Source organism: Leptosomus discolor, chromosome 11 (genome assembly GCF_034619465.1).
Source record: "Leptosomus discolor isolate bLepDis1 chromosome 11, bLepDis1.hap2, whole genome shotgun sequence".
Lineage (NCBI taxonomy): Eukaryota > Metazoa > Chordata > Aves > Leptosomiformes > Leptosomidae > Leptosomus > Leptosomus discolor.
In genome coordinates, this window is record NC_141401.1 from 11614693 (window position 1) to 11641312 (window position 26620).

A 26620-nucleotide genomic window follows, 5' to 3' on the forward strand; every position below is an offset into this window, starting at 1 on the left:
GACACACGACAGCAGTGTCTCTGTTCTCATCCTACAGAAGAGAACTGGCTGTCAGAGCAGCTTCGGTTTTCTGCCTCACGTACCATTACGCAGCCTAAATGCTTTCATTATTCTAGAAAGTTGCAGCGTCTTTCTCCACAGTGTACTTTCTACTGAACAATGTGAAAACCTTTCCTAGCTTCTGCTGCGATTAGATATTTGAGAAAGAATTGTTTCATAGATATGGCAGATGCTCTGATACACGCACATCAGATTAATATACTGAACTAAAAAAAAAAAAAAAAAATTGGTAAAAAAGGCATTGAAAGTGCAAGAAGTGCAGAAAAAAAACCCCATACTATATGCATGTGGCATTTCTCTGGAAGCATTAGGAAAAAAATAACAAGCTGCTCACACACTTAATATCAATTTATGAACCCCTCTCAGCTTTACTGTAAATGCTACCATAAAGGGGAACAAAGAAAGTGAGAAGGAGCTGGCATCAAGCACAGGACCAACTCAAAAAGAGGTCAGAGTTCTCAAAAACTGTGATTCTAGCTCATGACAAGTAACTAATACATTATTTTAATACACGGATGTCCGTTCAAGGAAAGCTGGTAGCTAATTACATTTATGATTTCAATTTGGAACAGCAAATAAGGAGCAATACTTTTAACAATGTTTTCAGAGCTAAACTACACAATAAATATTCCATGTGACATACACCCTACGCCTTTGCTCAAAGGTGACAGTTTCAACAGGCTGGTTTCTCGTTCTGAGCAGAAGAGAACAAACAGCAGGTCCTGTTCAGAACTGGAATAAAATAGGTGATAATGAATTACAGGTAGGGTAAATATTGCCAGTGATAAATAAATTTTTGTTATAGCTATCCTGCACTTGGAAGGATTTTGTTACAGACGACGAGGAACAGAATATTTGCTCACAGGAAGCAGAATGAATAGAAAAGGTTCTTTTCATTGTTTGCTACAAAGGTCTGTGCCGTCAAAACCGTGGGAAATTCTCCATTTGGACGTGAACATGACCACTATCACTACTCAGACTAATGCTGAAATTCTTATCGTTATTAAGAGTTCAGAGAGATTAAACCGTAGTTAAGTTTGTGGGATGTGAGGACACAAACAGTATTTTGATCACAGAATGATTCAATTGGAGCAATGCCTAACCAGCACATTCAACCTGACTAATTGGGTCCTGCATTTGCTAGTGACATAATAGATAAGATTCTGAAAAAAACCCCAAAATACAGCAATTTCCAGTTGCTGAGCATGACTATAGTCTTGAAAATAATCCTTCTAAAAACCACCAGACTTTCCATTTTTTATTATCTTTTTATTATTTTGGGGACAAATTTGCCAAATTTATACCAATACTAGGACGTTTAGGTTTTTTCCCCTAACTGCCAATTCTAAAAACCCAAGTCGAAGTTTGAAGAAGGAAGATTTTACTTCGTATTGTAGAATGCAATTCTTTCCCCACTCCTCCCCTCCTACCTTTGAAGGCCATTCTAAGCCTAAAACTGTTTTTTCGTATTTTTCTGAGTGCCTAACACAACACAGCTTTGACCTTCTAACGCACACACAAAACAACTGAAATGGAATCGATTCTACAGTAGAAATATGTGGAAAAGATATTTAATTGTAAAATAGAAAAAGTAGGCCAGAGTACAGTTTTAAGGGTAATTCCTCTGTGTACAGTATAGGTAAACTAGACTTTTTGCTTAAGTTTATATAAACAATTCCATAAAAGCAGTGAAACATGGAACAACAAAGCAAAGCACAAAGTTTTATCTTACAAAAAAGGAATCTGCACAGTAGTTCAGAATTTAATGTAACACAGCACTGAACAATCTTAAGGCAGCTCAGTCTAAGCCAGGACTAGAAGCCAGGAACTCCTGAGATCTATTCCCAGGGATTCAAGGCCAGTCATTTAACACTCCCTGTGTTGCACTTATACCAGTTATAAAATTGAGACAATAACACTCACTTACCTGCCTCAGGCAGTACAGGTAGGGTTCTTTAAAAGATTTTACAATGCTCTGAAGATGTAACGTGCTATATAAATCCTAAGCATAATAGATCACTGCACAGACACACACAAACACAGTATCACAGTGAAGAACAATGATGCTAGGTCAGAAGAGCATCACTACAACATAAAAAAAAATTACTTGTCTAATTGCATAATCAAAATGCAAAAGTCTGTTTAGAAAAAAATGTATCACTGAAATAATTTCAAGGCTACTGAGGAAGAGAGATCAATAGGAATATTCTAAAAGAACTGCTATTTGTGTTTTGTGGAGACATTCTTTTCTATTCATTACTGAACTTTAAAATGTTTGTACAGAAAAACTGTAAGACACACAAGTGAAGTTTCAATGCCTCCACTACCAAATTTTAAATCACCCCTAATATGTAAATTAAGATATTTTTTTTTGTTCTTTTTAATTACAAATTACATTCTTCCATCCACAATAAAACTGGCTGCTAGCTTACCTCAAATGACCTATAGGCTAAACATTTTTCTCATAATTTTTCTCATCTTTGCTGAAAAATACCTATGCAAGATGTATGTGTAGAAATTATAAAAACATGCAGCATATGTACAAAATGAAAAGTTTAAAAAATATTAGCTTCATATACATGTAAATCTACTTGGATATATCTGAAATTAAATATAAAAATTTCACCACCTAAAATAAAAATAAAACCAAAAATGGTTTTCAGTGAATCTGAGACAACTACTTAAAGCTGTACAAAGATTTCCACCTGGAAATGTCTTAATTCAGAGAAGTTTAAGTTGTTACTATGTAGAAATAATTGTTAATTCATTTTGTCACATAATTCATTTTCGAGTTGTCAGCTTAAATCAACAACATCACCCTTAAAACTGTTCTGTTTTTCAGAAGTTAGATTCATACTAAAATCAAAAATTTCACAAAAACATTGGCTTTTTGTGTTTCTGGATCCCTTCAAAAAGGTTTATCAACTCATTTTGAAACTGTAAAAAAAACAACTATTTACAGTATTTCATTTTAAATACTTTTCACAATTTCTAAATTCAGAGTTTTTATGTTACAAGAAATTAGTCAGAGCTCACGGCTTAAGTCCAGTTATCAACTTGTAGCATCTTCTCTATCATGTAATCCTGTGTCTGTACCTATATAGCGTACAGTTCAAGATTGTACTGCGGGTTTTTGAAAGTAACAGGCTTTGCAGTATGTTCATTTTTTATTAAACAGCTTCTTTATTAGTCTGGAGGCGGTTCATTGCCTCTAACTTCTGCCGATAGGCCTCTGCTTCTTGTTCTTTCTTTAGAAGCTGCTGACGATATTTTTGTGCTTCTCTGTTTGCCTCATCCAGCTGTTTCTGAAGAGTTTCTCTTTCCTATTAGAAACAGAACCAGCAATATTTTGTCAAATATTTGTCAAGTTAAAATGGCAAATACTTCTCCTTTACATGCAGCTCATGTATTAGGGTATCATGTTCAGTTCTTACTTGGGCAAACTTATATGCTGTAGTGTAAATTAGGCATGAACTATCACAGTAAATACAGTAAACCCAGGTTTCTTCAGCTGCAAAGATACCAAGCAAGTCTTCACAGAAAAAGAGCGAAATAAAAAAGTGGAAGCATGGTGATCAAATATCTAACATACTATATTAACATCTATCCAATGATTCAATTCCCTTTGTTATTTTTTAAAATCGGAATCCAGTCTAACAGGACTGTCCCTTTCTGTTATATTTCTAATCAGACAGTATAATGAAAAACTGTTACTTAATAGCAGCTTGCACTGGAAAGTGACAGCTGCCCACTAACCAAAATACAAACATAACTGCTTTCTAAATGAAGTGATTGATACTCTGCAATCCAGAGGTGTAATTACATCCCCAAGCACACCACTTCTTTATGAATTAACAAGCATTTAGCTAGACAAGCTTTTTCAATTCTAAAGTAGTAACTTATTAAGGCTCCATTCTGCATACAGGATTGTTGTGGATGGCTACAAAACAGTTTCTAAGTAAAATAATATGGGAAATGCCAGCTCTTACGAAGCTGCCTTAGGAACTAAGGAGAATGTATTTCTGTTTCCAGTGACATAGGTACTGTCATTTTGTTTGATGCTGCACTGAGCCAAATTGAAAAAGCAATTTGCTTGGAAAATAGTTTTGATCTTCAACCAAATACCATTTCATTAAAATGCATCATACTTTTATGAGTAAGGCAGCATTTGATTTCAAACCATTCTTTCCACTGCAGTTAAGTAACCACAGGAGGGAAGTTGTCAGAGAAGTGAGCTATCTCCCAGAAAAACAAACTCTTATCAAAAAACTGAGGCCCAGTGAAAATAAGTGGCCTTTTCAGCTTACTCCCGCCCCAGCAGTTCGGTATCACATTCCCATTTAATACCTCAAAGACTTGTTAGAAGTTTCTCCCCCCACATCCCCATAACAGCATCCCTATTCTTCACCTCTTTGATGCACTCACATATTTTCATGGTCAGAGCCTGAAAATAGAAAATACTCTGCCTCCCTTATACTTGCTACTGTTCTCAGTACTTGTCACAGTCACATTTAATAGTCACATGCTGTGCTGAATGTGCTGGAATATAATGACATAGGTGATCAGATCATTGCTAACAGCAGCATCTGTATAGCAAAAACAACAGGTGAAGGAGAGATGTTATTAACAGGTTATAAAGACTGGCTACAATACAGAACAGAAAAACTCCATTAAGTGCAACCTGATTTTACACAGGGCTTTAAGAGCTGAAGGAAGCTAGCTAGGGTTCACTTCATTTGGAGCATATGCTAATAAAGTGAGAGCTCATCTCATCTCACTCACTTATTTGAAAAGGAAGCTCAGCGTCCACCTCTGAAAATCTGGATTCTGCTTTTTAAGCAACTTTACGAATGGCCAACCCATGTAGCAACCAGACTGACGAAGGCCAAATGAACGGTAGAGCCTACAACCCAAAGGATCCGGAATGCACCAGTGATGTTCCAGCACCAGTCCAACTAAAACATGCTATTTCTGTAAGTCATCTACATAGTATAAGGGGAGCCAACAGCTTACGTAAAACAGCCTCCTGGGGTAGAAAGTTGGTGAGAAGAGCTACCAGACAATTCTCAGGGAAGCAGTCAAAGCAGTTGATCTTGCTACATGTGGAAAGCAAGAGTTCCCTCTTGAGGGCAGTGAGCTCTGGGATATACCGAGCTGGGCATTATCTATCTCATGAATTTGTCAAAATAAAACCATCAGAAATGTAACACTGGCAACAAGCAAAGCTGCTCTATCTACTGGGCTGCAGAAGAGTAAGACCAACCAGTAGCTCACTGGCCAGTGGTTCCATGGTGCATTACAAAAAGCAAGGCACTATCACTACTATGGAGTGTGTGTCAACTGCAAACATTTGGGGGTGGAGAAGGTCCTCAGATCCCATCTTAAGGCTCTTTCCCACAGAAAACAAAAATAGGTCATGCACCCATAACGGATATAGCACATCAACAGAGGGACAGAAAAAAAAAGGAAAAAACCCAAACCTAGTCTCAGTGTCAGAGACAAGATAAAATCAGTATCTACCAGACAGACTAGCAATTCAAAGCATGGAGATTAGTCCAGCAACTAATAGGTGTAGTTTTTAGACAGTCATAGTCCTAACATAAACAGAATGAGTCAAGGAACTGAGGCCAAGTATACCGTCTAACTAAGCAGTGGAAAGAAACCATGCTTCTGGAGAAGCAAGGCAGATCTACAGCAGACATGTGAAACAGTGAAAATTGGTTCCTTAACTTTGACATCTAAAATAGGGAGGACTATATCTGATCTATTACTTTAATCAAATCTAGAAAGTGTTCTAAGGGCATTCTCTAGAACACACCTGCAAGTGTTCTAATTATCTGAAGTTCTACCAGTATAAAAACCTCCCCAGGTAAAAATCAAATTAGAGGATCCTGTGTGCTCTTAAGAAACCTTCCATTTTATTGGGGAATTTTCTTCATCACACGTAACTTTTCTTAATAGTCTATATATTAACAATGGGGACATCCATGACTAAAATGACCAAACCAAGCATTCTCTTTAACAACAGGAAAAACAGGGATATGAATTTACTAATATAATTAATTTACAATTTTTTTTTTTTTTTTTAGTCTAATGCAATGACTGTCATGGTTCTGATGAGTGTCACCTTTCAAACATGCAACATGGCAAAACCAGTCAAATTCAAGAATGAAAATTAAAATCACTGTATGATAATGAATTATGCATGAAAATGAAAAACAGAGTATCTGTGTGACAGGGGTTTTTTTGCTGCCATCCAACATTTAACATATCAAACTGCTTAGGAAAACAGCTATCACTCTTCAAAATGAACTGAAGTGTTTGAACTTATCAGACCCAGAAGAGAAAAATCAAAAACCAGCACTACAAGCTTTAGTTATTCACAACACTTTCATGGGAAAGTCTGTCACCTCATGTGAATGGGAGTATGTTCAAATTAAAGACTTTCAAACTACAGTTAACTGTTCATAGACTAAAAATTTAAAATAGCTGAAGAAAGCACTCTTAGCCATGAATCAACTCTTTATAATGAAGTAAAGGAATAAATCACCAGTGAGGCAAAGAAACCAAACAATTAAGGTTTTCTACATTAAAAAAATATTTTACTGCGGGGAGGGGTCCCACTCCTTCCAAATTCAAGTATCTACCACCTTCTACGGTGCTGAAGTTTAAAGTGAACTGGCTTTATGTGCACTTCTTTAATGTCCCTGTTACCCAAGTGAGATAGCGCCATACCCCTGTGAACCGCAACAAGGCTCCTGAAGTCAACTGGCCTCCACGCAGAGGCAGAGGTCTGCATGTGCATTTCCAGTTGTACAGGCAGGGGCAACATCAGCCATCAAAACTTGCACTTAAAAGTAACAGATAAAGTAACTCATTTAAACCAACTTATTTTGATAGTTGAGAAACGTGTTTAAAATATATAATTGAAACTGCTCATTCCCTTAAAAGAATTATTTAACTGTTATACCAGCTACCTGTAATTGGCAACAGGTCAATTTATTCCTTAATCTAGGTACTTTTTTTCCTTCATCTAACAGAACTATAAAATACTTAAGGAAACATAATTTCCTTTACGAATAATTGAGGCAGATGTTTAAAAGAGTGAACAAAATAAATGCTTTTATTGTAACAGTCATACATTTTAAAAAATGCAGCAAGAAAACTTTAACTGTCATGATAAACTGTAACGACCACAAAGCTGCCAAGGCCAAAAGTATTTGATGTGACAACACAGGGACAGGATAAGCAAGTGATGAAAGGTGGTAATTATTGTTATTAGACATGGATAACATATAGCACATACTGTACAATAAAAAGTATTCAATTAGGCACAATTCGATAATATGAACAGAAGTTGGAGAACACAACCTTTGATAAACGAAATATCATGGAGTTGACAAAATGAGAACTTACAGCCTAGTCAAGGCAGACAGCAATTTTCAAACACTTTTGACCAAAACTGGTCAGCACAGTTAGAAGTAACAGAAGAAGAAATGAGATGGTTGACCTATTGTGGCTAATATAAAAAAGCTACAAATTTAAATTGAACAGCTACATCTATTTGTCATATATAAAAAGAAAAGCTCTCTCAATGTTGTTAGGTCTTCCGCCCTACAGTTTAAAAAACCCAGGATGATGCAACGATGTGTAATAGTAAACCGATCCAGAATTAAAAAAAAAAAAAAGCGGGGGTGGGGGGCAGGCAGATAAAAATTGACAAACACAGAATCTTACTGTTTCACATTTCCATTAACAGTTATCTCAATATCATGAATGGAAAGGAAACATTGCTAAAAATATGATCTCACTATCAGGACAAACATGTGGTCATAACAGAAAGATGAGAGTACAGTACTCTCATTCACTGCTAGCAGAAAGAGTCAAGTTACTTGATAATTTATCAGTACCTAGTTTCAAAAACTAGCTAGTGATCTTAAAGGAAAACCAAAAAAAATTAAGTTATCATATACTTAAACATGTATCACTTTTACGTGCATGACCAGAGGATGAAGCAAACAGCCCTCCTATATTCTTTTTACAACAATTTTGTAAAAGATTAATTCCAGTAACACAGGAGACTGAACAAGTTATTGTTTCACACACTTCATTCTGTGGCAACACAGAAATTAAACTCTGGAACAACACAAAACACCACAATCAGATACTCAGTGCTGAACAGTCTGGTTAACATGTATCACGTAATATACTCCTTACTTCTATTTCTGCAGACTCCACACGATTTTCAACAATCTCAATGCACTGTCTTTTCACTGGCGGTTCCTCGCTTATCACAGTTTCTTCAGCAATGTCTGTTGCTGGCACTGTTAATACTGAAAACATATTCGTACATAGAAATACATTTACTTCAAGCAATATTTGCACTACATAAAATTCATATAATTAAGTAATTTTATTAACAGCAATAAAATGCAGAGGCTTTCCCTTATGAAAACACACCTATATAATAAAGTGCTTTATAAAGTCAGTATGGGGAGAATTTACTAAAAATTTTAGCTGCTTGTACGCTACTAAAGAATTTTAAAGTTTTCTGTTACTGAGGTCTACAATACCTAGTTGTCACTCTGAAGTATTTGTTGCTGTTTTTCACAGAGTAAACAGGTTTGGAAGTGAAGTGCAGCAGTTACCAGTCTGTCAATTCTGTAACTTATGTGGCATCTTTATAATGTTTCTTAAGCAAATAATAAATACAAAACTGGCTTTTGATTTTGATTAATTAGAACACCTTAGGTAATGTAGTTATTAACCTTGAAGGAAAAAAGTAGGGATCTAAAGAAATTCATACTCTTAATCCACTCATGCAACCCTCTGGCAAATAAATGTCCTAACCGTCACGTCAGTTACCACCGACACACATTCATGCTTTCCGATAACTAGCCGTACTTGTTCAGACAGACTGTGAACCAAATTGATTTGTCTCCAGTGTACAACTCTTCAAGCTCCACAGTGGGAGTCCTCATGAAGAAACCAGAGGAGGAATCATTTTTGTCTAAATAGCAGTGGCAGAGCATCTTTAAAAAAAACCCACCCATGCATGTCACAAAATAGCACTTGTTACACTAGCAGCTTCCACAAAGTACGTATGGCCTAATAGGACAATTTGTGTCATCCTGGCTTCACTGGTTCTGCCACTGCTCCTCTAAAACCTCAAGCATGTAAAACGTGGTTTTTGTTCTGTTAAGAACACACTCCATGGGACTTGCACAGCTTGCTTCATGCATGAGATTTCTAAATCAAAGCCTCACCTCCCTGCAGTACTTCCAGCAAGGCAACAGCATAAGTATTGGAAGAAGGCTTTTGTTTTACTCCACCTTCTAGTTTTCATAACAACTTTGCAAGAATGAAACTTACTGAAGGCAAAGCAAGCAGCTCCCACTTTTCCCGTAAAAGTCCTGTTTCCCTTCCCCAGTTTAGTAATTCTTTCATTCTTTCTCACAATGCAGAGGCTCAGCTGACACATGGTAACTCGCCGCAGCTCATGCATCTGAGCCTTTCGCAATATAACAATTCAAAGACGTATTTAAATTGTCAATCTATTTGCACTTAATTTATTATTTTTATTATTACCATAACTAAAATAGGTCCTCAAGCTTGAACATACAAGTCTCCACTCACCTTGCTGTCCATCTGGCATGGTCACAATGATTGGTTGCCCTATTCCACTGGTCGGAATCGAATGCAGATTACCAAGCTGAATGCCGTCTGTAACTATAGTAATAACTTGCTGACCTCCCGAACTGACAACTTGCTGAATAGCACCATCCACAGATTCTGCAGTCACAACTTCTTCTGTGGCCACAACTATCAACAGAGTAGTAAAGGAATTAAGTCAATTTATAAATTAAGCTTTATGATTTCAAATGCATTTTAGTACAGCTGAGAAAAAATTTCTTCCATGTCTTTTAAAACTTGAACCCCACTCCCCAATTAACGCATTACGACATATTATATTATTAATAGAAATCTTTCACCAGGCCAAAATAAAGCAGTAACATTTTGAAACATACATGCAACTCTGTCCAGGTTTACCTTGCTCAATATAATTTTTTTTTTTTATTTAGCATGTTTCCTAATAGATACACCCCACTCAGAACTGACGCTTTGCGTTCAGTGTTAACATGGCAGCAAGAACAAGATTTGTTTTTAAGAATAAAAATAACTTCTGCATTGTACACAGCTGGATTCAGTGACACTGACAACAGAAAGAAAGAACAAAATTTGAAATACTAACTTGAAACTACTCCTCAATCAGTGCCTTGCCAGGTGTACATCAGGCCCCAGCTTTGATTTCTCTCCTTACCATAATGGTCTTCTAGATAGTAACAGACTGAAGGACCTCTAAAGAATCTTAAAAGTTTTGTGTGTACTACATGGGTACTTCAAACATAACCACAACTTTATTTATTATACAAAGTATGAAACAGACTAAAGAAAAAGATCTGCAGAATTAACATTGTTATACTTTTGAAGGACAAAAACAAAGCATAAAAAGCAAAATAAACATTTTATAGGTAAAAGTAAAAATAAAAAATCCCAGCTCAACTAAGTATTTCAAATTCATGATTCCATAATGAGTATATAGTGGTGAACTCTCACAGTTCTATATTACATCTATAAATCCAGGTAAGATAAGGGAAAGACTGCAGTCAGAACAACACGTACCCAGCTTGCACTATACACTGTAAGTGGGGTCTCGCAGTACCACCCCTTATTTTTTAAAGCAACGAGATACTGAGACAAAGAGCAAGATCACTAATAGCACAATCAAAGAATTTCAAGCACACCAACTGTATTTTATTTTCAATTTGTCAGGGTAAAAGCAAAGCCTTTGATTTAAACAACAGACATTAGAGTGCTTTCTATCTACAGAGATGAAATTAAAACCCTATAAACTGAGTTGTGATGCTCAAGATGAGAGAAGGTAGATAAACCCCCGAAGCTTTCATCTCTTAATTACAATATAACACAAACACACAGAGAAATCACTCTGTAGTTCAAATGACTGCAGTCATTGTCTTCTGAACATCTTTATGTTCAGAGATTACTGTCCTACAGCACTGCTTAAATATTCACAGAGTGTTTATTCAGTAAACCAAAACAGTAAGTCCTACATGAATAAGTGGTGCTGTATTGAACTTGATTTGGCTTCCAAGTACAGGCTCAGCAGTAACAAATCCCACTGTCAAAAATTCCAAGTTGCAAGTGCCAATACTAGCTGCTGTGGCAAACAGCTCTGATCTTTCAGTCTCAAACTCAATGTTGGGCTTTTACTTGTGGAAGTAACCATTACTAGTTCTTCAGACTTGAAAGAAACATGAGATTTTATCTAAAAAGCAGTTACTCTATATAAAAGAAAAATATCCCCATAAATACAGTCCTTACGTCTTTCTTGCCCTCCTTCCGTATCTATATCCATATAATCATTAGTTACCACACTACTTCATATGCTGCAGGAAAGCTGAAGTCAATTAAACCAGCAGCACTTATTTTCAAGAATCTCTGCATTAATGTGCATCATTTCCTTCTGCAGCGTGTGCAGGGTGAAGAACACCAGCACACGCAGTAAGACATATGCCTAATTCCAACATAAGCACACCAAATACTGCATTACAAATACACATCTTAAATCAGATTTTTCTCTAATCCAACTGAGTTCTGTACATACATTATGCACCGCATTTGCACATAATATCCATGTCCTCACATACATTCATTTGAGCAACAATTAAAAAAAAAAGCAGGATTCTAATAGCACCTTTCTTTCTTCAGTTTTACAGAACTGATGTGTTTTTAACCATAAGACACAAGGAACCAGGAGGAAGAGATCAGGGCAAAGTTAACTTCGAAAGAGGAGAAAAACCTAAACAGAAACAACATAAAAGGCAGAACCTAAGTGCTTTGTCCCAGTTTATACACTGGCAAATACAGGAGGCTAAATACAAGGTAAGAATTCTCAATGCTACAATTTTTGAGAGTATTTATAAATAGATCTTTTACAAGATGAGCACAAAGAGAAGGGGAGGGCTTGTTGGTTTTTTTTTTTTCCTTGAACACACTGACTACTGATGCATACAGGATAAAAAGCTGGTTTTGTATTCTTTACACTCTATAAACCATTAAAGGAGTAAGACAAGCCAGGAAATAATTTGCAGACAGTAAGATGCTGCAAGATTGCCCACACATCCGCATAAGAATCAAGGCTAGGTATGATGCACACTGGGCTACGGATGGTGGGAAGCTACTGCATCAAGACTTCAAGCTTATTCCCTCCTGCCTGTCATCTCCTGCCTCCTCTCTAATAGTTTTTATCTTCAGTGGTTTACTGGCATGTAACATAGGTTACACCGCACTACTGCAAGGGTAGGCCCAGGAAACATGAGAACACTTGGTTTGCTACCAAAGTCTGCTACTGAGTCCCGGATACTCATTTAATGCTCTGTAATCTCATGCAATCCTCTCTCGAGTTCTTGAGTTTCCCTCTCCTACAATTAGACCTGACTTTCATGGAAATTGATTGAAAACACCAGCAGCTGCCTCTGTAATGAAAGGAACTGCATTTTGGTTTTGAATCATCCACTTGCAATACTCAAATGTCACAAAATAGTATAGCTGTACCTAGGTACTGCTTGAGAAGCAGTAGAAGAGCAGAGTTGTATTAAGAAGAAATCCTGCAGGACTTCAAAATACTTAAGAGATGAAAACTCAAGTATATGTTGGGATGTAACTGTCATACCAGCAAGTCTGAGAGTACAGATCTCTTCTACATTTTCAGTGAAAACTGTGTCCTTAAAAATGGTGTCATCTGCAGAGCTGAAATCTGTAAGAATTTTTAAGTACCAAAGACTTCGGCCATGCAAAATATCTCAGCTCTGTAAGATTTATCATACTGGCCATCACCAACAAAAAAGCAAGATAAACACATTTCTTTAGAAACTGTTCACAAAAAGCCAGGTTACCACAGGCATCATATATCCTTTATCAATAAAGGGTTGGATCATTGCTCTCCAGTGACCTCCAGTCACCAGCTCTAAAATTAGGCCCATCACTAATCAGAGCTCAAAATCTCAGGCTAACTTGGAAATAAGACTATATGCTACATGTCAGTATAATAAATACTACAAATACTAAACAAACAAAAAAGGAATCTGGCCTACCATGAAACTCCAGTAGCTACAGACACACCATGAGACAAGTGGGGAGAAACACACAAAGCATCACTGGGCAAGTAGAGTATGCATGAAATACTTCACAGCTTTCTTTAGAAAGCCAGGTCTCCACCAAAACACCTTTTGGGACTCTCAGAATAACAGATGTTTTTATTCAAGTACACTTCAGCCTACTCCACAGACAAAACCCAGGGATTTCTGTCACAAAGCTAGCTACAAAGAATTAACATAGCACTTGAGTTCCTAAGTGCTAGTTTTACCCGATTTTTTTTATGCAATGGCATGATACTAACATAGACCATAATTGGAAAATATGGTCTAGAACAAAAGTTTAGTGGCATCCTTTTACAAACTAACCTTCAATAATCCAGAAGCTTTTGATCGCATTTTAACTTTACTGTAGACGGTATTACAACTTGCTTAAATTATAAAATAAGGTCTTTACCTTGCTTATAGCTCTCTTTCTCAAACCTGTCAGTGGTAATGACTAGTCTTTATAATCCACTTTGATCCTGTAAGACTCCTGACTGCCATCTTTCTTCACTTTGCATGTTGTAATGAATAAAAGTGAAAGAGTACACAAAGTAAGCAACACGTTATTCAGAAAGAATGAAGAAAGATATCCAGGGCAACTTGCAGAGTATGAAACCTTGACCAAAGGGGGTTTTTCAGACAAAGCAGTAACTGGCAAAGACCCATGGGGCAGGGGTGAAGGGGCTTTGTGTTAAGAAAGAGGAATGCAAAACTTAGGAACTAGGGGCAACGGAATTCTTTGTGCCTTTCTGGCCTCTTGTCATAGCCTTACAGAATAAGAGAGTGCTCATACGGCTGCAGTGAGGGACAGAGGCTGCTTCTTCCTAGGACGTACTGTTAGGCTTAGGGTCACCTGAAGTGCCATGACAGCATGCCAGCCTGAAGGGGAACACGCTAATCACTACCTGTTATTATAAATGCAAGTAGAATGCCTCAATGCTGAAAAGACAACCCCTAGAGATTCTAATGGGCAAACTGCACATTAAGATCACCATATATGCTTGTGCCTTTTGGGTGAAAGATTAAAAAAACTGCTGACAAAGTATATGCAAACAACACTGGGGACCATTTCCCAATATTTACCAGAAAGAAGCATTCAAAGAAAACATTCTACCGCCAAATGCAACTGAACTGTATGTAGACAAAGATGTAAATTCAATCTCCTCAATTATGCTTGCTTTCAGCAAGATGAATGCTACTCCCATTAGGCCCAGAAATATCAGCTGTGGTCAGAAATCTTATTAAGAAATAATTGTACACATGAATCTGGAAACCTTCCAGTTGAAAGTAAAGGAAAAATTTTGTTCATGCTGAAAAAAGGAAGGAAGACTGTCATCTCACTTCTGTATGAGCTGTATATCCAAAAGCGCCAGTTATGTACTTTTAGTTTATTAAATGAGATTAAATGACTTAGCATTCTAACCTGGTGTTTCTGAAGAATTAGACAGTGGAGCTGATGCTTCTGCTAAAGCTGCCAATGTGGCTAATACTGACGTCGATGAATTTCCAAACTGTACAGCAGATACTCCTGTTTCATCTAGTAGGATGAAAAAAAAACAGTTGATAAATTTAAAACCAGTGAAGTCCCTTTTTTTACTGTCATTATACTGAAGCTTCTAACACACACTGTTCTCAGCAACATTCTGCTGAACCAAAGTGCTATTCTGAAGACAAGTCTGTTAAGCAAATGCAACTTCTGGTAATTTATTTCTGTGAAGACTGTTGTTTTAAGTACCTAGATATTTACAACACATAAAAAACACTGAAGAGGAACACGGTAACTATTCTTACCACTGCTTTTCCTCAAGCGTTTCCTCTTACTAAATGGTGAAAATCAATTAAAGTATAAAAATCCCAGTAGCTATCCTATAGACATCTAAATACCTGTTCCATTTGATGTATTTGCAGAAGATACCAGACCTGTTAGGTTCACCACCCCTCCAGGTCCAATGATGAACTGCGGTGTTGCTGCATGTATTGTCACAGTGTCTGGACTCTCTGGGTTCGTATTGATTTGGTTCTGCATTGCAATCTAGGAGACAAAGGTAATAATATCATTCCAACTGTAAGCATAAAGAAGTTATTTACCTTGTAAGAACTAGAACTACTGCACATTCCAGTCAAACAGGGAAGATCCCTCTGTTATAGTCATGCAATATACACACATCATGTCAGATCTTGTGCTCCGTGTAAGTACATGAGAAACATTTTTTTGGCTGAAATCTAAAGACAAAAAGTCTGTTGAAGTGAAAGAGAATGACGACACACTGCTACTTCTTACCATTTATTGCAAACAAAGAGGACCATACAAAGACAAGGCCCTTTTGTAGACAGGCAAGCTCATGTATCTAAAACAGAGGCCTGAAGAAACAAGACTGCTGTGGCAGCTACATGCCATGAAAATTGGCTCCGACAGCTTAGTAATTGCCATGAATTGTAGATGGCAGTTGTCTTTTTCTCTTTCTTTGAATTTTATTGACTTTTATTTACTTTTATTTCCTTTCTGCAAGTAAGGGGAGACTAAAGGAACAGACCAGAAGTTCATATAGTTGAAGATGCAGAGGAACAACAGATCTATGCAGTGGCATAGTGGTATTTTTCATATTCTCTTTCTATTCTCTTCTCAATAATGCTTAGAACTTAATTGCCTTTAAGAACACTATTGAACAGGGAGCACACTATTATAATCCCAATCCAAATCACTTCAACAATTCAGTCCTGGCTTTTCTAATTCAGAAAAGACTGCCATCTCTTCTCTCCTCTCCTGATCTCAAATTGTTAGGAAATTAATATCCGTATATGAAGCTAACTGAAGACCGGGGTATGGTCAAAACATATCAGCAGAGCAAGGAGTTAAGTTTTACATCTTGCTTGTGAAGACTCCGCCCAGTTCGGTGTACTACAAAACTCAAATTTAAGAAAATAAAGGATACTTATCCTTGACTTTGTAGGTGGTGAAAGTGTTCTTTAGTTGGCCAACTATGTTCACTATGTTCTTTCATTTCCATGTCATAAACTACAGCGGAGTTCAGCATTACCAGTCAATATATGGTCTCACAGCTACTATATTGAAAGCTTAGTTTACCACATGTGTAAACAAGTTCTTTGCTCTAAGTTCCCTTAACATCATCAAAAGTTACCTGTAGTATTTCTGCAAGGTCTTCATTTCCATTGTCTACTGCAATATCTAATGCTGTTTTGCAAAATTTACTCTGAGCATGAACATCTGCTCCATACTTTATTAAGAGTTCTACAACTTCTTGGTGGTTATGTTCAGTAGCCCAGTGAAGTGCAGTCATTTTGAGCATATCCTTCGCATTGACATCAGCACCGTGCTACAAACAAGAGCATTGCATAAAACATGTCATTAGAAGTATCTGAATTAAAGAATGCTGGTCACAGAATGAAGTCCAAAATTGTCTTTCTCCACCAGTAATGTCCTGTTATCTCACATTTACAGATTTATTAAAAGTCCTTCAATGTAACTACCAAATAAATTATTTACCCCAAAGGATTAAAGACTCCATAAAACATAACGTGGCTTGGTTCTAACAGTTTTATCAAATTAGGAAGTAGTCTTATTTTGAAAAAGTAATAAATCCTAAAATCATGAGGATTTTAATGCTAAAATAAATTACAGTTCAATAGGAAAACAAAGCACCCAATGCGCACAGTATAAATATTCATATAGTTATAATGTATGTTTCATGACTAAAAGGGAATTGCAAATATTTCATCATAAACCATTGTAATATCCCCATCTCAGACCTTGTTTCAGCAGTCCTTACCTTCAGTAAGACTTCTACTATGCTGGCATGGCCTTCTGATGCTGCCATATGTAAAGGAGTTCTGTCCACTTTGGTTCTGGCATCCCGACTTACACCTGCTCGCAGCAACACTTCTGTTGTTGAGTAGTGTCCATACTGTGCTGCGAGATGAAGCGGAGATGTTCCCAACTGCAATGTAAAGGAAAAAGTGGAGTTTTAACATATGTCAGTATTAAGTATTTCTTCCTACTCTGGAGCTACCAAGTGTCAGGCCACCACTTCAAAATCATTTTCCTTGCAGTCTCAAGGACAGAAGCTGTGAGGGCTTTTACAGAATATGAAGAACGGAGAGAAAAAAAAAAAAAAAAAAAAAAAAGAGTTTAGGGTTCCCCCCCGATAATCACAACACACTAAAAACAGCTCACGGAAGCAACTTTTTGAGGTCTGTGCTGGCTTTTTCTGTCTTTTTGAGGTATATTTCAAGGGGCCTAACCCGATTTTTAGTGTTGGTCAACATGCCGTACCAACATTAGAAGGGACCTCTAGAAGTCACTTAAGTCCAATCTCCTGCTCAAAACAGTCAACTTGAAAGTTAGGTCACTAAGTAGATTAATGCTCTTATAGGCTTGTAAATACCCTAGAATCATAGGTATCTGACCTCCCTATATAACCTAGGCACAAATGGGCACCTCCAAACGATAACTGAGAGCCCCTGTACCAGGGAACTCTCAGCTGCATATATTAGGTAGTCGGGACTGCTTTCTTCATTCAGACCTCTTACTATACTAAATGCACAAACACAGTAACTAAGAGGATGATTGCTGCTTTCTCTCATTAACTATTCCAAAGTTCATCTTAACAGCCACCAAAACAAGCTCATTCAGAGTCTGCTACTAAAAGCAGTAGGAGGTCATAGGAAGAAACAGGCAATTTTAATTTTGAATTAAGACAGCAGATGATGTGACTGCAGAGTTTCATGAACAAAATCCCAAGGCTCGCAATATAAATGCTTAATTGTAATAATCCTATTTTCTTCCTCAGGTGAGAAAAGTAAGAGGATTTACCGAACATTGCAAAAGTTTTCATTACCCAATCTGTGGTAAAAGGTGCTCCATTTGCCATCAAAATGCGAACTTCGTCATCTTGACCTGCTCGTGCAGCTTCTAAAAGTTTCTTTCCCAAATCTACTAGTGACATCTAGTGAGGGATATAAAAGAAAAAATAATAAGATCAATACTATGTTAAGTAAATAAATGCCACTGTAATTTTTTTTAATTATTATTTCTGAACTACTCCGAAAAGTTCAAAAACTGGAGTTGGTATTTTATGAGAATATCTCATGAATATAAATATTCATGAGAACAAGCTTTATTGATTGCAATAGGCAGCTTAATTTTAGAATTACTTTTGTCAGCCAAACACAAGTGACACTGAGGTGAAGATTTCAGTATTACAATGCTATAACCATAGCACCTGCAAAGGTATATCAAAACAAAATTTAAACTGAACTAGATACATATTTCTTACAGCACAAAGTAGTTTAGAAGCTCTCACCTGATACTGCAACCTTCTGCAGCTTTGTTCAGCTCTCAATTGGTACTACATCATGGCTGCTACATCACATACTCAAAGGCACTACACTCACGCATCCAAAACGCCAACAGGTATTTAAGAGGTACCACTATGAAATGCATTTAGCTAGATAGGAAACACAACACCTTTCTGACATCTTGTCCATCACTATCACTTCATTTTGTTCACCCTAAAATATAATTGCTGTATTCCTAGCTACAAAACGACGCAACAACCATGTTATTGTACTACATGCATCAGATCTGAACTAAAATGTCTGCCTGAAAACAAACATTACCACCTGCTTCAACCGTCTACAGTTACTAAAAACATGTTAAGTGCAAAATTTTCTTTGAGACACGAGTGAGATACTAGCCAAAAAACTTTCACATCACCTTCAGACAAGCTCCCTTTTACAGCAAAGTTCCATATAACGCAGAGCATGCAAAACTATATGTAGACAAGTCTATGTTTCCGTTGCATCAAAGATTTCCTAGTATAACATTTTTAAACCCACTCTATCTCATAGTTGCTATTAAATTTGTTCAGTAAAAAGAAAATTTAGAACTAAACCATAACTCATGCTACTAACCAAAATACATCATTAATGTTTTAGTCCTATACCTATATTTTCCACTACCAGGATGCTAAGAATGGAATTATTTTCATCAGTCTTGTTTCCAGTCATATGGGTCTAAGCCCATATTACTAATAACAGCAGTTGCAAGGCCATGCAGCCAATTTCCTACACAAAATTGAGTATATCAGTTCAGAAAGAAGTCCCATTAAACACACATTTTTATCACAAAACCACCTTTAGAAAGTTCTCTGCACTTGGCTCAACTGGCAAAATCTGTGTGGTATATTGCTCAACAAGCTGAAAGCTATTGACTTTGTAAGAAATTAGAAAGGAAGACAGAAATACTGCAAATGCAGAACTCCAACATGTAGCAGTAGAGCCATGAACTGGAGCAGATTACCTCTTTGTCTACAGAACTGACTGCAGGCAGCAGTATCCCCTTCACCAAAATAATAACTCCATTTATGTCCATCCTTCTAGTACACATGGACATGTTGATTTGTCTCCAACCCAAAAAGGGAAGAGGAGCAGGAAGGTGGCAGGACAGGACAAATACTGACAATGGGAAAAGGAAGGAAAAAAGGAGCACAGAGTCAGATGCAGAGGAAGGGACAAGAGCTGACTCTCTTCCATAAAGAGAAAGACAGAAACAAGAATAAGATTAAATCTACTACCTCTGTTAAAGGGAGACACTAGTAGCAATGATATAAACCAGTAACAGGACAGAAATAAAGGACACTTGGCAAGTGCAGCAGTGAAATGAAGGAATATGTGCTTTGGGGGGGGGGGGGGGGGGGGGTGGTGGTGTCAATTTAGGAAGGAAAAAAGCACACACAGACACACACACTTTTTCTGGTCTAATACCACCACATCAAGGTCCTCAGAAGCAAAAGGAAAGCTGGAACTTAATCCAAAATACTAAAGTCAGGAACTAATTCAGAAAGACAGCGATCCGGTTTCCTTATTTTTGTTTTTAACACTAGTAGAGAAAAGGCACTAATAAAGTCTCCTTTTGGAACTACAGAATAACGGAGGCTGGAGGGGACCTCTCAAGGTCACCTAGCTCAGTCTCCCAGTCAGAGCTGGCCTGATAGGTACAGGCTGCGCAGGGCTCGGTCCTGTTGAGTTTTGAATGTCTCTGTGGATGAGCATCCTGCCACTTCTTCAGCCTCATTCCAGTGTCTGACCACCCTCACGGTAAGAGCTGCCTTCTGTGGATACCCGTCTTCCTCCACTAACCAAAAAGACAGCCTTGATAATAAGCTTATAGTTGATGTCTGTTAGACAACAAAAATAGGTGAATTAAATTACAGTCTGTACATTTAACACCTGCACCTATTCAGAACCCACCGATCACATCTATACTGGTGAAATAAACTGCAAAGTTGCTACCAAAACCCTATGCAGCAAAAAAAAAACCAAAAAATAAACATTTATGGTGACCTGCATAAAACAAGGCTCACTCCCAGGACATGTTAAGAACAAACTTCAGCCTGAGATCAACACCTTTTCATGGTCTCTGAACCACTACTGGCAAACACACTGTCAGAGCGACAGTACATCAGTTCTCATCTCCATGCAAAATTAAACAGCTTTGTACCACACTCAGTAAGAAATGTTCTAATCAAGGAAAAAGAGGGACGTGGAAGACCATACATGAAGTAACCTTTGTTCCCACGTATTACATTACCCAGCACTCTCTTGGTTGATATAAAGCGTCTGTACTTTAAACAAGCACAAAGCATCACAGAAGTTTGCTTCATGATGTAGAATTTTAACTTCAGTTATAACGATATCAATTTTAGAAATTAAGTAAAAGTTTCAGTTCTCATAGGGTACTTGAAGGCGTACTTGGGCCATCTAGTGGAAGAAAGTTAAAAACCTAGCAGAACTACACAAGCTCAAAAATAAAAATCACTTACAAGGCACTAATGCACTAAAAGCAGCAGCTCAAGAAGCCTTTCCCACAAAACTCATACATATTTAGTCACTTTGAACCAAGGAATACTAGTATTCACAAAATTTCTCAAGAGTAAGTTAACTCAAAGTGGATTTCTGGAATGGCAGACCATTCCAAAGACCAGTATTCTAAGGTCAGGAAACCCTTGAGTAATATCATGCCTCATGCTTCCCCCCATACTCTTCCACTGCTACTACTGGGACATACCAACAAAAGTCTGCACCATCAGAATTTCCCTTTCCAGAAAAGTTCTTCAGCTGCTCACTTGAGATCATTTAGTAACACTACAATAGCACAGTGATAGTATCAAAAGCGAAGTTCTACAACATATATTTAAAATTGAAATGAGATTTCCATTTCAAAGCAGCACTCTTAGCTAACTACTACTGCTACTCCACGTAGCGTTACAAATCGACTCCACTGAACTGTGTTCAAGGGTACTCTTCAGTAACTGTGTCACTTCCATCTAGCCTGGCCGGCACAACAGCGGAGTAATGCTTTATAAGAGGATTCTTTCAGACAATAAAAACATCACTGGCTCTGAAATAAAATCTTGAGACTATTACAGTTATTCTTATGACAATCTGAGTATGTTTTCAGACTTCTAACAGCTCCTACACAACTGTGTGAACAGACGGTTTTGTCCACAATTGAGTAAATAGGGAAGAGCTTCTGCTGGGTTTGGACTTTGCATTAACCGCCTCCTGAACTTCCACATTTCATTACTGCAATGCATTCTGTACAGTATCATTAGCCAGATGCCACAATTAACTGGTAAATTAAAGCTTACATCAAATTATTATTGCTATTTTACTTCTGTTCAATAGGAAATCTTACTGCTTTTCTGTATCCATCTTAGATTTAAGTTCTCATACATTCTATAGAACTCTTGAACATCGTGCTGTTACCAGAGGGGTATAGAACAGCACCTGACTGGAGTTTAGGTGGAACTGTGTGCAAAATAGGCTCTGTGGGGAGGCAGAGAAGCTGAAAAATATGCAGCTTGGGAAGCCTGGAGTACCACACCGCAGCCTACAGATAACAGAGCGTCAGAGTCCACAGTCCAAAGGAAGAAGATTTAAGTTTGGCTTAAAATATCGCAGCACCTTTCAGACTGGTGGCCTGCCCCAAGGATCCTGGACCCAGTGTTATTGTCCTTCTACTGCTGCAGTGGTGAACATCAGCTGGTCAAAAATCAAGAGGCACAAAACAGTTGTTGCAGAACATCTGCTAACATGGAGATCTCACAGCCACCAGCATACTTCTTCCAAGGCACGCTCCTAAGAGAGCCATACTTGCACTAGAAGAGCATGGACTGCAGCAGCACAATTCACCAGAACATAAACTGAATCAATATACACCATATCTATGGTAAGGATTTGCAATCATTCCTAAAAACCCCAGGACAAAGTTCCACAAAATGCTAATTAAACAGGTTTCCCTACTGAAGTGACACACAGCACTTGGAAGACAGCTTGGGACTCATCGTCTCTCATGCCACCGACATCTGGAAGAATGCCCTTTTCAGAATGTCGTTTTCTTTCCACTGTTTCAACCTGCTTCCCCAGACTTGATCTTCAGAAATGCTGTCATCCTACTGAGTTAAATATTGCACAGTATTGCTATAAATTTAGAATAGCAATTTCTAATTCATTTTATGTGCCTATCCATACCGAGGTCAAAAGTATTTTGAAGCACAAATAGATACCAGTAACTATACAAATCTTTAACCAAGCACTCTGTTTTGATCATTATCAGAAATGAAATAATAGGATCAACTTGCTTTTTTTTTTTTAATATCCTGATAGCGCAAAACTTGAACTCACAACAACTCTTCAAAAAGCTTTTTATTTCAATTAAGAGTTTTGTAACTTTTAAAGGATCCAGAAGGTCTGCATTAAACCTAGGTGTATTTCCATCTCTTAAAAACTGTGGTATGCTTTTACCGTATATATAATTTAATAGTGATTATAGCAACTGACATGGGATAAACTCAAAATATTCCTGTAATGTTTCCTAAGGGAATCATACCCTTCCAAATGTATTTTGGCAGTGATTTCACATATCACACTTCAAATCTTAATACAAATATCATAGGCTTAGAGTACCTACACCTTTATTATGATAATGAAAATTACACTAATATTAATAGCAGTTGGCTTTAATTGCAGTGCTTTCAGCTTTCCTCTACGACTGTGCTGTGTTTGTAACCAAGTTCTCTCTAGTTTGTTTAAACACCAACATGACCTTCATGTTGGACTATGTATGCATCACATGAAAAATACCTGATCCAAGAAAAGAGATCAGAAGAGCAAACACATTGTCAAATAGCTTAGTGGTTAAGATAGTCAGGCCTGTATTTATGCAGGTCTGTCCTCCATCTAGGTTCATACATTAATTTAAACTAGCACCAATCATCAACGTAACTCCATTCAATAATGCACATGGTAGAAAAGTCTTGCCCTTAAAAAGGAGAGCACAGATTTGGCCACTATTTGCAACAAAATGCAACATCTAAAAATTATCATTATGCAACAAGGGTGAACTACTGGCACCAATCAAGATTTGGGCTGGCACTGCCAACAAGCTACGAAGCTTTCATGGGCAAGTTTTGCACTGGATACCAAAAAGGTTATGCTACGGCAGCTATGATTGACGTGAAGAATCTAAGAGCTTGTGATACAGCCTTTGAATTGTACTACAGCCGTAACAGCATGTCTCAGATTAACTGAAATTTGAAAATATCCTCAAACAAAAATCACCAGCCTCTCTAATTAATGCATCCGTTTTATTACAAGGAACCTTCCTTGACAGTTTTTGTCTGGCACAGAGGCCTAAAAAGACCTAGAAAAACAAACTGTTTTCAGCAAAGAAAATGGGTCACGAACAAGAGTCTACACCTAGTGTATGCCATGTATACTCTTAGCCCTATCCACATAGCAGATTTGTGTACCCTTACAAGCATTTGCACGCACACACATTTCAACAAACTGCTTAGTCTTACTAATACTCCAGAAGCCGTAATTTTTAAAAAATGTAAAGCTGAAGTACTCCAAGATGTGCATTCACAACCTTTAGCACGTTTAACTCTAACATGCAGCATTTGCCATTAAATAAAAGCTACCTTAGTAAACAGGTTAAAGGACGGCATACAACTGCTTTAAGTACAAAATCCTAAGCACAGAAGACCTCCTACAGGGGATTTCACCAATGTGCTATCAGACAGCGTCTCACCGACAGAAATGGCTTCGACTATTAGGACAGAAAAGAAAAACAGTCCGAACTAACACATCTTATCCCACGTTCACGCTCCCATCATACGCTTTATTGAAGATCCAAAGCAAGAGTCACATTTTCCGGGCGACAGACACTGCAGAGGAGGAAAGCGCTCCCCTCCCACCCAAGCTGCCTCTCATCAGGGCACCTTTGGCGCCAAGCGCCGGCGCGCAGCTCGGCCGCCCCCGGGGCGCCGGGCCGCGACAGGAACCGGCCACCCCACTCCACGCCAGGCCCGAGGCCGGCCCCACGCGGCCCAGAGCGGGCTGCCCGGCAGGGAAAGACGCGGGACGAGGCGGGCCGCGCTTTGCCCCTCAGCGCCTGGGCCCCTCGCCGGCCGCCTCGCGCTCGCCCGGGCCTGTGCGGCAGCCGCGGCCGCGAGAGAAGGGCCGCCGCGGGCGGGAGCAGGCATTTGGGCCCCGAGGCGACCCAGCCCCCCGCCCCGCCGGCTGCGCGGCGGCTCCCGACCCCGGCGCAGCCCCTGCCCCACAGGCCGCGCCCGGCACCCCGCGGGCCGCCCAGGCCGCCGCCGCGGCCCAGGCCGCCGCCGGCGCTGCCCGCGCCCCCCGCGCGGCGGGGTCCCCGGAAGGCCGGCCAGCGCGCCCGCTCTCCCCAACAGGAAATCCTGGCTGGGCTGGGCGCTGCGGAGGGAGCCGCGGCGCCGGGTTCCGGGGGAAGTGGAATTATTTTTTACCAGCGAAGAGATCAACTTCCACATCCGGTAACAGGGCCCTATACAAAGGCGCAGACTGACCTGGAAAAGCTTGGCCGGCCCGGGGGGGTGAGGGAGAGACGGGGCGCGAGGATGGGGCCTTACCGTGCTGCCGGCCGGGCCGCCGCCGCCGCGACAACAGCCAGGGGCGCCGGAGGCCGCCGCTCATCGGCGCCCAAAAGCCCCACACAAAAGTCCCCGCTGCGCCTGGCGGAGGGACACGGCGAACGGAGGGGAGGGGCGCCGAGCCGCGCCGCGCTGCCCCGCCGCCAGCGCGCGCCCTGGCGCGAGGCGGCGCGGGCCGCCCGCGGGCAGCGCTTCGAGGGGCGCCCGGCACTTACCATGGGGTGCAGGTATTATCTTATTACACCAATATCCCCGACAAAAGGGGCTCGGCGGAGGGATACGGCCTCGGTGCCGCCTGCCGCGCATGCGCGACGGCGCGGGGAAAGGCGGGGAAGCGGGGACTGGAGGGGCCCGCCATGTTCCGTCCCGCTTCCCGCCCGGCGGGGGGGCAGGGCGCTGCCCGCCCGCCGCCCTCGGCCGACGCCGGCGGGTGGAGGGGAGCTGGCAGCGGGCAGCGGGGGAGCCTTCCTAACAGCAGCTTAAGACATAAGAAAGGGGGTCGCCATCCCGCTCGGCGGCCTTTTTAGGGCTCCTCTTTGCCACAGGGCGGCGGGGGTTGCTTTTCCCGCCTCACGGCTAGTGGGGCGCCGATTGTCCTCCCAGCCGAGGGTGCTCTCTCGGAGCAAGTACTTTGCTGCCTTGGCTCCCCTAGGCAGGGCTTTAGCTACGCTTTGGGATCCTAGAGATTTGGTATGGATGACGACTCCAAAAGGATCCTAAGACATTGCTGCTCTGTCGGAGAGCTCTGCCCTTCAGTCCCAAACTGGCATTGGACCTGACATCCCAGCCCATGAAACATTTCTCCTGGTTTTGTTTCCCCAGTGCAAAATGGTCATACTCAACGTTCTCTCCAAAGCTATTCTGGGTCACGAAGCTTGTGATACTACTGTAAAGGGTAGATCCCATAATCCACCTCCTTCAGAAAAAGGTATCGATCACAAAAGTCCACTCTGTTATTTTGGAGATCATAATACCTACTAGGTACTCTTAATCAGAGGAATACTTGTAACATTGTTTACAGATCCACTATTTTTTGCCCTTAACTTACCTAACACAACTCTGGACAAAATACAAATACCCATATTCCAAAGAGCAAACGTTGCCTCACAGGTAACATGGAACTGAATCCTTGAGTCACTGCTGAAACAGACCCGTTCAGTCCAGGAGAGAAAATGTCCCATGTGCGGCAGCAGAACAGCCCTCCTGGCTCAGTGTGATGGCAGGGCGTACACCGCCCTGGCTGACAGGACCCTCTCCAAGTCTTGCAGTGTTTTTCATTTAAGTTAGGCTACAGGGAGGAATCCTCCATGCGCTTTTTGGAAAACCAGTTAATCCTTCTTTATATGT

At 39.7% G+C, this 26620-nt stretch overlaps 1 protein-coding gene across 1 annotated transcript; it reads right to left on the minus strand.

Annotated features, from left to right (window-relative positions):
* Positions 1-1599: 1599 nt before the first annotated feature.
* Positions 1600-25268, minus strand: GABPB1 (GA binding protein transcription factor subunit beta 1). Its single transcript, XM_086471505.1, has 9 exons — positions 25253-25268; positions 18137-18244; positions 17069-17236; positions 16421-16615; positions 15165-15312; positions 14704-14817; positions 9697-9882; positions 8278-8393; positions 1600-3383 (listed from the first exon to the last, which is right to left on the minus strand). The coding sequence occupies exons 2-9, from the start codon at positions 18242-18244 to the stop codon at positions 3231-3233; spliced, it is 1188 nt and encodes a 395-aa protein (XP_086327631.1). The 5' UTR covers positions 25253-25268; the 3' UTR covers positions 1600-3230.
* Positions 25269-26620: the final 1352 nt, after the last annotated feature.

Excerpts from the sequence above, each read along its gene's own strand:
- GABPB1 (XM_086471505.1), bottom strand. The coding sequence starts at position 18,244 with ATGTCACTAGTAGATTTGGGAAAGAAACTTTTAGAAGCTGCACGAGCA. Across the intron at positions 17,237-18,136 it reads CACCTTTTACCACAGATTGG|TTGGGAACATCTCCGCTTCA; the intron begins GTAATGAAAACT and ends TTTACATTGCAG. Across the intron at positions 15,313-16,420 it reads ACCTTGCAGAAATACTACAG|ATTGCAATGCAGAACCAAAT; the intron begins GTAACTTTTGAT and ends TTTGTCTCCTAG.